Raw genomic sequence first — 18,425 nt, forward strand, 5'->3', positions numbered from 1 at the left:
ACTCGTTCAACCCCTTTTAACTACAGCCCTTTCAATAATAAGGACTTTGAACCGGTGAAACTTACAGATCATATAAACAATACATACAAAAGTCAAGAAACTTGTGAAGTCGTAACGATTAAGTTCATTTAAGATACTAATTAGGGTTGTGATTTTCTCGATTTTTTTACCAAAATAAAAAAAGAATAAATTTATTTTGAGCGTAACTTGTTTACTTTTGATGCTAGAAGTTTTTTTTATAAAACAAAAATGAAGCTTTTTTTAAACACTTTAAATAAGTTGTAATGAGTTTTCACCCGAAATGTGTTTCATTTTTGGTTATTTCGCGTTAAAATATTTTATTTGGAATTTGACGAATATGAACCTATTTTTCATTAGCTATAACTCTGCTTCTACTAGGTATAGAGACGTGACATATACAACATTTTTTTTAAATTTTTACAGGCTCTATTCTTGATAAAAATGTTTTTCAACAAAATACTAACTATTTGAGTTATTTGCGAAAAACCGTCTAAAAGCGTTGTTATTTTGTTGAAAAAATGAACATATTCACTGCCAAATAACTCGAAAAGTGTTGACTTAGTGAAAAAACTCTATAGAACAAAAGTTACTTAAAATTAGCCAGTTTATCCTTTTCCTGACTTACTTTGAACGAATATTTTTTCACCACCTAGAGGGGGTGAAAACCACCCCCAGGGCAAAAGCACATATCGGCACAATATCACTTTTTTTCTTTGACTTGTTAGCTATGTGTATGCCAAATTTCATATCAATCCAAGCGGTTCTTTAAAATTTAGAGATTTTGCAATATTTTACCGTTAAACAACGGACTATTACGAGCTGCCCAAATTTTATTTTTTTAAATCTTGACGCGTATTGAATCAGTAGTAGTGTAAATTTAAAATCTCGACTGAATTCCACCGTTGCGTTAGCCGCCAGGTGGATAGACGATAGTGAGAGTGAGACCCGATAATAGATAGATTATTGAGGATCGATAACTGTAGTAGAGCAGCCAGGGACCAAGATAATTTAAGGCGGATGCTGGGGGAGGCCAGGGCCCAATTTGGACTGCAGCCTCATAGAAAAGAGAGCTGTATATTTTATTCTCACACTTAAGATTAAAAAACACGTTCGAAACTATGTACATAGAAATATCCCAATCATCGTGTAGATAATATTTTTAGTTCAGACAAAAAAAGAAAAAAATATCCTGTTGGTGACACAACCCCCTCCAGGCCGAAACTAAATTTAAGTAGTATGGATATCTATATTAATAACACATATGTTTTCTGCAGCCGATTTTGATGATATACATACTTATAAACAAATGAAAATCAAAAAATGGTAACTTTTCGCTTTGTTCGTCTATTACCGAAAAGTTAAGTATTTTAAACAAATTTGAGAGTAAGAGACTCACAAATCGTATATTTTACGAGGTATGTCAAAAAATATGAACTTCGTTCAAGAGTAAAGTACCTTTATTTCGCTCAATATCGAAAAGTCTTATTAGGAAAAGTTGTTTGGAAATATAAACAAAGATCAAATATGCAATTACATGGTTCTAATTGAAAAAAAATATTTTCCAAATTTTTCTCAAATTTGTTGATACTAACTTCGTTTTTATTTATTGCGCATACGATAACTCTTTTATTATTACTTTTACGAAAAAAAGGTATTCTTTATAAAAAGCTCTGTATATCCTAAGGCCGAAGATGCAACCATCAGATATAACATTTTATTAATTTTATACGAGGTATGTCAAAAAATATGAATTTCATTCAAGAGTAAAGTACCTTTATTTTTCACAATATTGAAAACGGCTATTAAAAAAGTTGTTTAGACTTAAAAACTATGTTTCGATATGCAATAACATCCTTCTAATTGAAATATTGTGAAATATAAAGGTACTATAATCTTAAGCGAATTTCATATTTTTTGACACACCTCGTATAAAATTAATAAAAGTTGATATATCATGGTTGTGTCTTAGATTTTGGACCATGCAAAGCTTTTTATGAAGAATAACTTTTTGTCATAAAATGAATAATAAACGAGTTATCATATTTGAAATAATTAAAAACGATGTTGGGTATCCATAACTTTGAGTAATTTTTTTTCCAATTAGAAGCATGTAATTGCATATTTGATCTTAGTTTTTAATTCGAAACAACTTTTTGTCATAAGAATTTTCGATATTGAGAGAAATAAAGGTATTTTATCCTTGACCGAAATTCATATTTTTTGACATACCTCGTATAATATTGAGAAAATTTGATATCTGATGATTGAATATTAGGTTTTGGGGCATGCAGAACTTTTTATAAAGAATAACTTTTTTTCGTAAAATTAATAATAAAAAAGTTTCCCATATGTTTCCAACTTAAGTAGACACGCTGTATAAACAGTTTGTCAATTTACTGTGCGGTAAAAAGAACATTATCAGTGTTGCATTTCATTCGATTACATAATATAAAATTAAATTTGGTAAGTACTCAGTACTATTATTACCGCAGTGGCGTAATTTTGAGAAATTATTATTTTTATTTAGTTAAATAAAAATGGAATCCAAAAAAAGTTATCTGGGGGGCATAATAGAAAAAGAAACGTCGAAAAAGAAGAAATGGCAAAAAACAATCTGGTTATCTTAGCCAATTTCTGAAAAAAGTTAAAAGTGATGTTTTACCTAATGATAATGATGAGTATAACAAAACTGTAACCGAACCTAATTTACCGGGGACATCCACATCCACACAATTTGTTGATGGTCAAGGCACAAAACCAGGTGGCTTAACCACAGAAAGTAACACAGAGGACGTCCATATTATCCAGGGCATCCAAGGTAATGTTCAGTACAAAGCCTCCTCACTCGTTATGTACTGCGATGAGGAGAGGTTGTGGTATAGCTTGGGGGTCAGATAGGTACCACTCTATTAAGGAGTGCGACCGGTTTGATCTTCGGACATGTGGGTCCCAATGTTCCATTGGTATTGTACAAGTATGTGTGTGTGTGTGTGTGTGTGTGTGTGTGTGTGTGTGTGTGTGTGTGTGTGTGTGTGTGTGTGTGTGTGTGTGTGTGTGTGTGGGTGGGGGGGGGCGCCAGTTGCTAGTTTTGCAGGCGGGCATCTGATACCCTAGCGCCGGTACTGTGAAATTACATCCTTCTAATAAAAAAAATATTTGACGAATTTTCTCAAATTATGGATACCAACATCATCTTCATTTATAACTCTTGTATTTTTAATTTGACGAAGAAAAGTTATTCTTCATAAAAATATCTTCTTGGTCTAAGATTTATGATGCAACCATCATGAATCAAATTTTAATAATTTTATACGAGGTATGTAAAAAAATATGAATTTCGAGTAAAGTATCTTTATAGTTCACATTTAAATTAGAATGATGTACTTGCACATTAAAACATAATTTTTAATTCTAAACAGTTTTTCGTAATAGCAATTTTCTATATTATAAATAAATAAATAAATAAATAAATAATAAATAAATAATAGCTTTATTGTCCAACAGGTATCCATTTATAGGACAATTTTACACTAATTATAAACTAAATTTTAAATTTTAAAGAAAAGAAAAAAGAAAAGATAATTACCAAGTGAATTAAGAATTCAAATGAGACTTAGCCATTCTGACAAGTTGACTTATACTACAGTTGAATATATCACAATAGCTTACCAAACAATTATAATTTTCACACATAACAAATATGGGGGAGTTTAATATCAGGTTTGTTCTAGCTTGTGTAGTTCTGAACGTGGAAACATTTCTAACATGATAAGAAGGTACATTAAAATTTATTTGTTTGAGAATATCGGGACAGTCAATTAAATTATGCAGCAATTTAAATAAAAATATTAGTGAAGCACAATTTCGCCTCATTTCTAATGAAACCATATCTAAACTATTACACAGCTCACTATTTATGCAGCCTCTCTCTGGATATATGCCGTTAATCTTAAATGATAAATATTTCAAAAATTTACGCTGCACCTTCTCAATCAACTGAACATGTGAATTATAAAATGGAGACCAAATTATAGACGCATATTCTAATTTACAACGTACATAAGAGAAATATAGTAATTTGACAGTTTTTATGTTAGTAATATTTCGGCTATTTCTGACTACAAATCCATATGATTTAAGTGCTTCAGAAACTTTTAAAGATATATGTTCAGTAAATGAAAGTTTACAGTCGAAAATTATGCCAAGATCTTTAATTTTATTCACATGTTCCAGTTCGCTACCATCAATAGCATAAACATAGTTTATACTATTATGTTTCCTTGAGTAACTTACAACTTTGCATTTATTTGCATTAAGATTTAAATAGTTTTCTTTGCACCATTCATGCACACCACTCAGTTCATTCTGGATAGTGTGACAATCATTGATATCGTTAATTTCTAAGTAAACTTTTAAATCATCTGCATAACACAAACAGGGTACAGAAATTTTCTCACATAAGTCATTAATAAATAACACAAACAAGAGTGGGCCTAGATTTGATCCTTGTGGGACTCCAGATGAAGGTATCCAGATGTATTTGTGAGAGTTATAACCATTATAAGATACAAATTGAGTTCTACCAGACAAATAGGATTTTATGAAAGCGACAGCATCTTTAGAAAAACCAAAAAGGGACAATTTGGAAAGAAGAACTCCATGATGAATTTTGTCAAAGGCCTTTGAAAAGTCAGTATATATAACATCAACTTGGGATCTCCTATCCAACGCTTCAGATATGCACTGTGTTATTCCTAATAAGTTTGTAACTGTGGATCGATTAGCAATGAATCCATGCTGATATTGTGAAATTTGATTACGAGTGAAAGACTATATACGATTATAAAGTATGATTTCAAAAATTTTGGATAAATTGCATATAATAGATATGGGCCTATAATTTTCTACACAACATTTTTCCCCATTTTTATAAACAGGACATACCTTTGATTCCTTCCAGATACTTGGATACTGTTTGTATAATAAACACAAATTGAAAATTTTTAATAATGGCTTAGTTAAAGCACCCATGCAATCTTTAATAAAAAAAGAGGGTATTTTATCAGGTCCAGAAGTCATCTTATTTTTTAATTTTTTGCTGGCTAGAATTATTTCAGTTTCTTGAACAGGATAAAAATTTAAAAATTCAGTGTTGACCGCTAAGACATTATTACTGGTTAGTATATTACCTGCTTGATAAACATCATTAAAGTATTCAGCAAAGATATCAACGATATTTTGTGGTTCAGAAGTAGCAATGCCTTGATATTTCATTTCACCAGGAATCCGTGAAGTGTTATTTTTAGCATTTACGTATGACCAAAACTTTCTAGGGTTTACAGAAAGGGATAATTGTATATTTTCGATGTATTCGTTGTATGCCAATTTAATTTTTAGTTTTGAAAGATGTCTTAGGCGCTGAAATTCAAGCAGATCAGAGTGGTTTTTATGTAATCTAAATTTGTTCCTGTGCTTAACCTTTAGTTTGATACAGCGAATAATATCGGCATCAAACCAAGGTGGATATGTGTGGCTGAAGTTTTTGTAGACAGGAACATACTTATTAAATAAAAGAAAAATTCTATTATAAAAACTGTCTACAACTTTATCAACTTGAGAAGATTCATCTAGAAAAGCCCAATCCGTTTCATACAATTCCCTATATAAATCACAAAAATTTGCCTTTTTAAAGTTGTAAGTTACCTGGTCAGAACCAAACCTGAACCTAGACTCCTTTACAAAAATATTCGTAATATTAATTATAAGAGCTGGGTGGTGGGAATCTTCATAGACTAACGGGGACATGTCACGCATTACTTCGCAGGCAAAATGTGACATTATTAGATCTAGCGATCTACCTAAGTGATTTACAACCCCATTAAATTGACCAATACCAAAAGAGTGCAAGAAACTTAAAATTATAGAAGTTTTGTCATCGGAAGTGTCATTTTCTATAAATTTAGGGACGTTAAAATCACCTAACACTAAGACATCGTTATGTAAATAATCAAGTTGTTCCAAGCACTCAAAAAAATATTCAAATTCTTGTAAAGTCAGTTTGTCTGGTAAATAAATCACGAGTACATAAAATTTCTTAAATTTAATTTGAGATTTAACAATAAGCAAATCAATTAATGGAAATTGTAAATCAAATGCAGAGGTGTCTATAACTTCCGAAATAATAAAATCTTGTAACGCAAGCAATACACCACCACCCCGGTTCTTATTTACCTCCTGAAATTTGCGATCTTTTCGGAAAACAATATAATTACTAGGAAATAATTCAGAGTTTAATACATAACTGTGTAGCCAAGTTTCACTTAAAGCGATTAGATCATATTCACAGTCACTTATATTACGATTAAACAGATGAATTTTGCTATTTAAACCGCGAACATTTTGGTAGTAGCAGGTGAGTTCTCGGTGACCTAGATCAGATGTCCTAGAGCTGTTGGAGATATTCAGTTTAAATGTTTCTTTAGAATGGTTGGTTTGCCTCTTATAAACTTAATAGTCAAATCCTTTTCTCCGTTATCCGTTCTTTGATTCAGCTCAGTACGAAGTTCGTTTAACTTAGCTCTTTGCGTAGGTGTTTTGTCATCAGAAATAGAAATTGTTGAGTGTGCGGTTGTTGCTAATTTATAATATTATGAATTTAAATAGGTATATAAACAAAGTTTTCGTTATGATAATGCTCGCAATTTCAGCTTGTTATTTAATTAAGTTAATAGTATAAATGATCTTCTTTCATAAACTGTCCTAAGTGTTACTGTAACAGCATAATTTTCTGACTTACAGTGTTGCAAAAAAATGAATTTGGGATAAACAAATTATAAAACTTTTAAACTATTTGACCAATTGCTTTGAAATTTAAAACATAATTTAAGAACCACAAGTCTCAGCACTCCGTGTAATAAGAAGGTTCTAACTTAATTTTTACATAAGTTATGAACATTTATAAAATCTCAAAATGTATGATTTATTTTGCCATTTTCTATGCAACAAATAAGGATAGACATACTCAGCGAACGCCATATTGAAGCATTTTATATGATTTATGAGTTTCTTATTCTCAAATTTGTTTCGAATGCTCTACTTTTTAGTAATAGACGAAAAAAGCGAAAATTTACCGTTTTTTGATCTTCATTTGTTTATAACTATGTTTATCATCAAAATCGGCTGCAGGAAACATATAGGTTATTAATACAGATGTCCATACTACTCAAAAAATTTGGCTTCGGCCTGGAGGGGGATGTGTCACGAGAAAAATCTTATTTCTCTGGACTATTTCGAAAACAACTGTCCTTATAATGCAATGAAATATAAAGTTTGTAATCATTTAATTTTAAATTAAATAATTTTTAAAAATGTATCTTAGCATTAATACTATATTGTATCATACCGCTATAATATGTAATAAAAATAACAGCCACGTATAATTTTCACAATGTTGCAGCATGAGAAAATATTTATTTAAATTTTAAAAGTGATATATAGAGGATCAGCTGCTTACACTACATTTTTAAGAAGTCGGTTATATATACCAATATTCTTTTTAAATAAAGTAGAATGTAGTAGAAATAGTAGAATTTTCTATAAAATATGAAACTTGATATATTTTTGTGATAGTCTATTTTTTAAGACATAATAATTATATAGTTGATCACAAAGAATTTTAAAATGACAGTTACTCCAGGATTCACTAACATGTTTAAAGGAACTTTACCCCAAATATCAGCAGTATTAGCAGGTTTGTACATAGTGGTTTAAAAAGATAAGAAGATTTTACATTATTTACTCAAGTATTAATATTTTATGTTAATTTGAAGAAACTAAGGTGCTTCAGGTTATCGATTTTGAATCATACTGTATGCAAGAGGATTATTTAACTGTTTATTTCTCATTATTTCTTTTAATATTATATCTTATTATTATTTCTATATTATTGTTATATAGCCCTAGGCCTACAAGGCCTGTTGCGCTTAATAAATAAATAAATATATTATTGCTATATAAATGATATTTTAGTAATTAGTACATCGCTGCTTAGTACAACATAAAATGTCTTATTTTAGGAGTGTAAATATAAAACGAAAACTTGCATTGTTTCGGAAAAATTCAAACAAGCTTATATTTCCTAAAACTTTTTTTGTTAGCTTATATAATGATAAAGTAAAAAGTTCTACTCACATATTTAGCCGCTAATTGTTTGTTAATTGTTTAAACAATAACAATTTGTTTTGTATAAACAATTTTAAAAATATCGCTGAATTCATCATTTCACTTTGATCAAAAATGTTTCTGTTTTGTTTTTGATTGTGCTGAGAGGACAAGTGAGGAGATTACAATTTGAAAATTCAAAAAATTGCTCCAATTGCTTCAATTGCTAAAAAAATTTGAGTTCTTATACAACATGTCTGCGTAACTAGGAACCATATGAGAAACTTTTTTATTATCAATTTTACGAAATTTTTACGAGTTTTTTTTTTCATAAACTGCTCTGAATAGCCTACAATCTAAAACTCAACCATTATACGATGTATGTCAAAACAATTTTATACGAGGTATGTCAAAAATATGAATTTCATAGAGTGAATTACCTTTATATTTCAGAATATCAAGAATTGTTATTATGTTGTTTGGAATTAAAAACTATATTTTTTAGTATGCAATAACATCCTCATAATTGAAAAAAAAAATGCAAATATTTCTCAAATTACGGATATTCATGATCATTTTATTGCAATTATGATAACTACTTATCACTTTTACGAACAAAAGTTATTCTTTATAAAATGCTCTAACTAGTCTAAAATCGAAAATGCAACCATTAGATACATATATCACATTTTTTCAATTTTTCGCTGAAGAGTTAAGTACCTTTATAGTTCACAATATTTCAATTAGAAGGATGTAATTGAACATTGAAACGTAATTTTAACAGTTCTTAAATCAATTTTTGATATTGTGAAATTCAAAGATGCTTTACTCTTGAGCAAAATACATATTTTTCAGCAGAGCACTTTAAAGTTTTCACATGCAATATTTTCCATTTAACGTCAGTTTGGTTCACCTCAACGCTATCATATGTATAAATAAAATTTAGACAATTACTGCTTATTGAAGTATTGGTTGCAAATAAATCGGAAATTTATTAAATTAAGGGAAATATATTAAACTCTGTCCCTAAACAGATTTTGGCATGGACACCACAAGGGAGAAGAAAAAGAGGAAATCCGAAAAGAAGCTGCAGGGAGGGAATTGAAAAAGAACTAGATAAAAGAGAAATCCCTAAATCCCTCCAGGTCTATGGTTAAACAGAGAAGAATGGCGGTTAGGAGTCGGAAGGCGTCGGAGAACGCTGTAAACCGATAGTAGTAGTAGGGAAATATGCAAATATGCCAGTATGAATTTAAATTCAGTGAAATTTTGGTTGTCACCAGAAATATGCAGATATATTCAAGTGTGACTTTAAATTCAGTGTAATTTTTGCGCTTTTATGTCACCGTAGCGTCTTACTATTGTCAGCTAATTCAGTTTTACTTGCATGATGGACGTCTTTACTCCATGAACATTTTGACGCCAGTGGCGTATTGCGCACTATATCTGTCTTCTGATAAACAAAGTGGCCATTTACACGTAAATGCATACCCGTCCAACGCCATCTGACGGATTTTTCTTTGACTATATGATATGGCGGTTTGACATACAAATAGAAGGGAAAAAAGAAATTTTCAAGTGTCAAGAGACACCAAAAACTCGAAAACAGAATTTTTGCAGATATGCCGGTTTAATTTCATAGCGACATTACCTCGTATAAAACTAATAACATTTGATATCTGATAGTTACATCTTAGATCCTTTATGATGCAGAGCATTTTATAAAGAATAAGTTTTTTTGTAAAGTTGATAATGGTAGGGGAGCCCAAGCGGGGATTTTTGCAGTTACTCGAGCGCGTCAGATTATCATATGAGGAGAAACCTGGTGCCCTGTAGATCTACCTCTACCATATATTGGCTCTTAACACAGGGAAGTTCGTTAGGGGGGGCCCGAAAAAAAAATCGATCCTTACAAAAACTCGAAATTGTCAGATTAAGATAAGGTAAGTTAAGTACATGCAAAAGAATGTATATTTCAAAAATCTCACGATTTGAGCCGGGCGTAAGGAAATGGGCGAGTCCCAAAGTTTCACAAGAAAAAAGCGAATATTTTGCGAAATGAATGACAGATCAAAAAACTAAAAAATATGTGCTCAATATTTTTTAAAAATCTATCGAATGATACTAAACACGACTTCCCACGGACAGGGGTGGGGGTAAATTTAATATTTTAAATACGAATCCCACGATATTTCGCGAAATGAACATCAGATCGAAAAACTGTAAAATACACTTATTCAATATTTTTGAAAAATCTATCGAATGGCACAAAACACGATCCTCACGAAGGTGGGGTGGGGGTAACTTTAAAATCTTAAATGGGAACCCTCATTTTTATTGCAGATTTGGATTCCTTACGTAAAAATAAGTCACTTTTATTTAAAACATTCTTTCGAATTATGGATAGATGGCGTTGTAATTGGAAAAAACGGTTGTTGGAAATGGAAAATTAGATTAAAAATGGCAAGCGCCCACTAAAATGGAAAACTTTATTTAACTTTTTTTGGTTTTAGGACCTACTCTTCACAATCTAATAGGTCCCCATCACGCTCGAGTGACTGCACATTTAGCATACTTTGCTCCCCTACCATAATAAAGTTTTGTAAAGGATGTAATTGAACATTGAAACGTAATTTTAATTCCAAACAACTTTTCTTAAATCAATTTTTTATATTGTGAAATTCAAAGATGCTTTACTCTTGAGCAAAATTCATATTTTTGAGCAGAGCACTTTAAAGTTTTCACATGAAATATTTTCCATTTAACGTCAGTTTGGTTCACCTCACTTCAATCTTATGTACAAATAAAATTTAGACAATTACTGCTTATTGAAGTATTGGTTGCAAATAAATCGGAAATTTATTAAATTAAGGGATATATCTTAAATTCTGTCCTTAAACAGATTTTGGCATGGACACCACAAGGGAGAAGAAAAAGAGGAAGGCCGAGAAGAAGCTGGAGGGAGGGAATTGAAAAAGAACTAGAGGAAAGAGAAATCCCTCCAGGTATATGGTTAAAGAGAGAAGAATGGCGGTTAGGAGTCAGAAGGCGTCGAAGAACGCTGTAAACCGATAGTAGTAGTAGGGAAATATGCAAATATGCCAGTATGAATTTAAATTCGGTGTAATTTTTGCTTGTCACCAGAAAAATGCAGATATGCAAGTGTGACTTTAAATTCAGTGTAATTTTTGCGCTTTTATGTCACCGTAGGGTCTTACTATTGTCAGCTAATTCAGTTTTACTTGCATGATGGACGTCTTTACTCCATGAACATTTTGAAGCCAGTGGCGTATTGCGCACTATATCTGTCTTTTGATAAACAAAGTGGCCATTTACACGTAAATGCATACCCGTCCAACGCCATCTGACGGATTTTTCTTTGACTATAAGATATGGCGGGTTTGACATACAAATAGAAGGGAAAAAGAAATTTTCAAGGTGTCAAGAGACACCAAGGACTCGAAAACTCAATTTTTGCAGATATGCCGGTTTAATTTCATAGCGACATTACCTCGTATAAAACTAATAACATTTGATATTTGATAGTTACATCTTAGATTCTATATGATGCAGAGCATTTTATAAAGAATATAGTATATTGTACAACAAGAGAGAAAAAAGACATATTTCTCACGAGAGCAGAAGTTTGTTGGCACGAGCCGAGGTACGAGGCAAGGGCCGCAAATCAAGCGAGGGAGAAATATGTCGTTTTCTCACGTGTTGTACACTGTACTTTTTCCATGGATGCGTTCTTGTCAAGAGTTCAAACTACAAAAGTTAATAATTTAGGTGCTTTTATGTAGATTATATGCCAAAATTGAAATAAAATACATATTATACACATAGTATGTAGGTATTTAATATTCTTAATATTTATATACTTTTATTTATTTAAAATTATAGTTACCAGTTATATTTGAACAGTTTCGAAAGGTAATTCCTGGTAAGTTTTGATTTGACACATTTTATTTGACAAAAATATTTGTGTCTGTATTGTGCATGTTGCCATGGAAACCGCGATTCTACGTATGGAACCCGTGAGAAAAAATATTTCTCGGTGCAATGGCCGACTTTTCTCACATCCTGAGAAATTGTTCGTTTTGAATGTATGTAAGTAGTGAGAGAAGTTGCACATTGTATAGCATCCATAGAAAAGTTTTTTTTTTGTAAAGTTGATAATAAAGAAGTTTTCAATAGGTTCCCAGTTACGCAGACCTATACTGTATAAGAGTTAAAAAAAACCTTTTAACATTTATTATTGTTTAAATTAATTAAATGTATTTTAGGTAAGTTGAACAGAAAAAAGTTTTGATGAATTTGTATAAACATTTTTTTAACTGATTATTTTTCAATGATTTAAATTTCAAATCGTGTAGTAAGATTTTTCATCACGTGTTCAATTCTCTCCAATCAGATCATTATTATAGTGGAAAATTTCTACCTAGATTATTATAGAGAGAATATTTTTAGGTAGATTGTTTCTGTTTATTTACAACGAATTTCCTAGTTTTGACAACTGTCACATTTAAAAAAATTTTAGTTTTGCATCTAATGTTAAATTATCACGAGGACAACACAAATTCGCAATTTTAATCGCTCGATTGTACTATTGTAAGATTACTTCATGAACAAAACTGTATTTAAAAATAATTTTAACCAATATTTTATTGATATCCTCGTCTGAATATTTGCTAAACTGTGCTGTTCACCTTGACAACTTGAAAAATATGTGTCATATTAATTGGGAAAAATGTCACTAAATGTTTTTATACAAAGACTTGAATTTTATTTGTAAGCATTAACAAATAATCTGTCGAATATCTCACGATAATAAGAATAAAAATTAAAAAAATAACACTCCAATTTTTTTCTTAAACTTATTTCCAGGCAACAAGTTTTCGAAAAATTCTCGTATTATTGTCTATTTATTTTCACTCTCTTGTGATAATAATATTTGATTATTTTCGGTTTTTGTATTACATTTTTTTCCCAATTTTCTCAAAAAGATGTTGTTTATTTCAATACTAAAGTAAAATAATTTAGTGCATTTTAAGTAATCCATCTTAAGCTTTAAAAAAACCTATAAAATTGTAATATATCCGTTTAAACTTGAGTAATATCCTTGTAAAGTGGTAGTAATTCTGTAAATCTATGCAGTTTTCGAAAATTATATTACATTTGAATTAAATTTGTGAGATTTTTTTTGAACAAAACATCATGTATTAAGATGCTTGAAAAGTAAGTTGTGCAAATTTTAGAGTTTTATAGGTAAAATTGTATTAGTTACATATTTTTAAATAATTTTTAAATAAAATTCATGTAAGTCTCATTTTCCGCCCACACCGTGCTTATGCTCACATTTTTTTCTTTTTGTTACATGTATAAGATAATTTTAATGTTTTTCTTTCATTTCCAATTTGTAAAATTTAATTTAAATAATTAGTTGAAAAATTATAATAAATTAATTGTTTGTGAGAGGGGTGACTTGAGAGCATTATAAATAAAAACTTATAGAAGCTGTAGATTTAATTTTAGAGAAATCAAGTCAGTTGTCTCTCTAAAATTTATATTTTTGTAGGTATTTAAAAAACAACTAATTTTGGAGTTCATCTATTTAATAAAAGTGAAGCACTTACTTTTGGATCAGAACTTTTTGATATGTTCTTTATTAAACATTTCTTAATGACAAAAGTTTATTGAAAAAATCCTTTATAAAACGTATAAAAACTTTTATTTAAATCCCTTTAAGGGCTACATCACAACAGAACGTTTTCTATTTTCTTACAAAATCATCATCAGTGTAATATTAAACAGATTGAATGCTAGCTGAGCCACCAAACCTATTCAACCTGTTTAATATTACACTGATGATGATTTTGTAAGAAAATCGAAAACGTTCTGTTATGATGTAGCCCTTAAAGGGATTTTAATAAAAGTTTTTGTACCTTTTACAAAGGATTTTTCCAATAAATTTTTCTGATTGATGGTATACAGCCAACTACGGGAAAATACTTTCTTTTCCTTGTAGATTTTATTTATTTACTCGTTCGCTGCCAGAGTGTTTTGTATGGTTTTTACGTTCAGTCCAAGTGGTATATTGCAGATGGGAAAACATTTTCATTCTTTGGACGAAGCTGCGCAGAAGTAGATTTCCACGGATAATAAAGTCTTATGAAAGAAATTTACGTCACCCATATTAAGACTAAACAGTAAACAGGTAGCAACAAAATATAACTTCGGGACATAGTTTCATAAACTTTGGCAACAGTGGTAATCTTTGACATTATCTAAGATTAATATTTTGACAATATCATATTCGCGCTAAATGGAAGTAATAGAAAACGATTTTATTATTAATAAATAGATATTTATAAAAATAAACCAAAATGGGTATTATGTAGATTATATGCCAAAATTGAAATAAAATACATATTATACACATAGTATGTAGGTATTTAATATTCTTAATATTTATATACTTTTATTTATTTAAAATTATAGTTACCAGTTATATTTGAACAGTTTCGAAAGGTAATTCCTGGTAAGTTTTGATTTGACACATTTTATTTGACAAAAATATTTGTGTCTGTATTGTGCATGTTGCCATGGAAACCGCGATTCTACGTATGGAACCCGTGAGAAAAAATATTTCTCGGTGCAATGGCCGACTTTTCTCACATCCTGAGAAATTGTTCGTTTTGAATGTATGTAAGTAGTGAGAGAAGTTGCACATTGTATAGCATCCATAGAAAAGTTTTTTTTTTGTAAAGTTGATAATAAAGAAGTTTTCAATAGGTTCCCAGTTACGCAGACCTATACTGTATAAGAGTTAAAAAAAACCTTTTAACATTTATTATTGTTTAAATTAATTAAATGTATTTTAGGTAAGTTGAACAGAAAAAAGTTTTGATGAATTTGTATAAACATTTTTTTAACTGATTATTTTTCAATGATTTAAATTTCAAATCGTGTAGTAAGATTTTTCATCACGTGTTCAATTCTCTCCAATCAGATCATTATTATAGTGGAAAATTTCTACCTAGATTATTATAGAGAGAATATTTTTAGGTAGATTGTTTCTGTTTATTTACAACGAATTTCCTAGTTTTGACAACTGTCACATTTAAAAAAATTTTAGTTTTGCATCTAATGTTAAATTATCACGAGGACAACACAAATTCGCAATTTTAATCGCTCGATTGTACTATTGTAAGATTACTTCATGAACAAAACTGTATTTAAAAATAATTTTAACCAATATTTTATTGATATCCTCGTCTGAATATTTGCTAAACTGTGCTGTTCACCTTGACAACTTGAAAAATATGTGTCATATTAATTGGGAAAAATGTCACTAAATGTTTTTATACAAAGACTTGAATTTTATTTGTAAGCATTAACAAATAATCTGTCGAATATCTCACGATAATAAGAATAAAAATTAAAAAAATAACACTCCAATTTTTTTCTTACGCTTATTTCCAGGCAACAAGTTTTCGAAAAATTCTCGTATTATTGTCTATTTATTTTCACTCTCTTGTGATAATAATATTTGATTATTTTCGGTTTTTGTATTACATTTTTTTCCCAATTTTCTCAAAAAGATGTTGTTTATTTCAATACTAAAGTAAAATAATTTAGTGCATTTTAAGTAATCCATCTTAAGCTTTAAAAAAACCTATAAAATTGTAATATATCCGTTTAAACTTGAGTAATATCCTTGTAAAGTGGTAGTAATTCTGTAAATCTATGCAGTTTTCGAAAATTATATTACATTTGAATTAAATTTGTGAGATTTTTTTTGAACAAAACATCATGTATTAAGATGCTTGAAAAGTAAGTTGTGCAAATTTTAGAGTTTTATAGGTAAAATTATATTAGTTACATATTTTTAAATAATTTTTAAATAAAATTCATGTAAGTCTCATTTTCCGCCCACACCGTGCTTATGCTCACATTTTTTTCTTTTTGTTACATGTATAAGATAATTTTAATGTTTTTCTTTCATTTCCAATTTGTAAAATTTAATTTAAATAATTAGTTGAAAAATTATAATAAATTAATTGTTTGTGAGAGGGGTGACTTGAGAGCATTATAAATAAAAACTTATAGAAGCTGTAGATTTAATTTTAGAGAAATCAAGTCAGTTGTCTCTCTAAAATTTATATTTTTGTAGGTATTTAAAAAACAACTAATTTTGGAGTTCATCTATTTAATAAAAGTGAAGCACTTACTTTTGGATCAGAACTTTTTGATATGTTCTTTATTAAACATTTCTTAATGACAAAAGTTTATTGAAAAAATCCTTTATAAAACGTATAAAAACTTTTATTTAAATCCCTTTAAGGGCTACATCACAACAGAACGTTTTCTATTTTCTTACAAAATCATCATCAGTGTAATATTAAACAGATTGAATGCTAGCTGAGCCACCAAACCTATTCAACCTGTTTAATATTACACTGATGATGATTTTGTAAGAAAATCGAAAACGTTCTGTTATGATGTAGCCCTTAAAGGGATTTTAATAAAAGTTTTTGTACCTTTTACAAAGGATTTTTCCAATAAATTTTTCTGATTGATGGTATACAGCCAACTACGGGAAAATACTTTCTTTTCCTTGTAGATTTTATTTATTTACTCGTTCGCTGCCAGAGTGTTTTGTATGGTTTTTACGTTCAGTCCAAGTGGTATATTGCAGATGGGAAAACATTTTCATTCTTTGGACGAAGCTGCGCAGAAGTAGATTTCCACGGATAATAAAGTCTTATGAAAGAAATTTACGTCACCCATATTAAGACTAAACAGTAAACAGGTAGCAACAAAATATAACTTCGGGACATAGTTTCATAAACTTTGGCAACAGTGGTAATCTTTGACATTATCTAAGATTAATATTTTGACAATATCATATTCGCGCTAAATGGAAGTAATAGAAAACGATTTTATTATTAATAAATAGATATTTATAAAAATAAACCAAAATGGGTGAAAATTTTATGATAAGATATGTATTTAGAAAGGTATTTGCATGAAATATCTAATAATAAAACAATAAGAAATAATCATGTTTTGATGTGAAGCGAAACAAATTTCGATTTTCGCATAATTTTGGCACGGTTTTTAATAGACTTTTTCTTGGAAGGTTTCACTATATTTTTCGTTTGATTTACTTTTTCCATTTTGTTAAACTATTGAAAATATTTTTAGAATAAAACATCCTCTTAAAACTTTATATACTCGCATTAGAATTCGAAATATTTTTACGTAAAATATACTTACCTAACTACATATAACTAAAACTCACAATTAACAACAATCTATTCTTTCAAAGAGGCCAACAACTTATACAATAACAACAAATATATAATAAATTAACTATCAATAAACACTACTTTCCTATGAAACAACAAAAACGAATTCTTAAATTAACTACTGCACTGAACAGATATCGATAAAGATGACAGAACAGATTAGAGAAAATCTTACACAGGTTTGTCAAAATGACAGTGATAATTTCTCTATGTTGCCTAATTAGTTATTGAGTTATAATATGTTCGATTTCTTGTTAGAAATAAAAAAATTTAGTAGTTTCAAGATTAAACCAAATCTAGGCATGGGATAAAAAAGTTTATTTGAAGAAATTTTTTTTCTTCTTAATGGCGATACAGGCTCCTTTTTTCAATATTTTGTTTAGTTATAGAGTAATTTCCACGTACTAACATATTTCTGAAATTGGGCTCTGTACCGCTATTCTTTATTATATTACGAATATGTGTGCCAAATATCTCGACAAAATATTCAAAATTAGAGCCGCAATCTTGGAACGCGATTGTTGCTACCTGTTGATCGCTACTGTAGCCTCTTAAGAAATTTGTGGAAATGTGTCTCTGGCATGAAAATGAAAAAAATATCTCGGTCATATTGACCGAGCTGTAGTGATGTTCAAAAAGTAACTATTCGTTACAAAATACTCGTTACTTACGAATACCGAAAGTAACGATTACTATACAGAGAGGCAAATCGTTACTTTGATTACTCTGATTACTTCGTTACCTCGTACCCATCGTATCAGAGCGAGTACCTATTTTGAGTATTGTTTCTACAATCGGTTGATATCGGAGTCCGACCGGTATTCCACGAGTGTTCGGTATCAGTACAGTTAACTAAAATTTTATCTATGAAGGACGAATGCATGAAGAGTTTTACAGGCAGTGTTGCCAATCGCATTTCTCTAGATTATC

At 29.7% G+C, this 18,425-nt stretch overlaps 1 protein-coding gene across 1 annotated transcript in view; it reads left to right on the top strand.

Annotated features, from left to right (window-relative positions):
* Positions 1–7,531: 7,531 nt before the first annotated feature.
* Positions 7,532–18,425, top strand: part of LOC114341509 (facilitated trehalose transporter Tret1) — a 113,705-nt gene continuing 102,811 nt past the window's right edge. The window contains exon 1 of the mRNA XM_028292309.2: positions 7,532–7,771. Within this exon, the coding sequence (XP_028148110.2) occupies positions 7,702–7,771 (70 nt within the window). The 5' untranslated portion in view covers positions 7,532–7,701. The remainder of the gene's footprint in view (positions 7,772–18,425) is intronic.

This window comes from Diabrotica virgifera, chromosome 6, assembly GCF_917563875.1.
Source record: "Diabrotica virgifera virgifera chromosome 6, PGI_DIABVI_V3a".
Classification (NCBI taxonomy): domain Eukaryota; kingdom Metazoa; phylum Arthropoda; class Insecta; order Coleoptera; family Chrysomelidae; genus Diabrotica; species Diabrotica virgifera.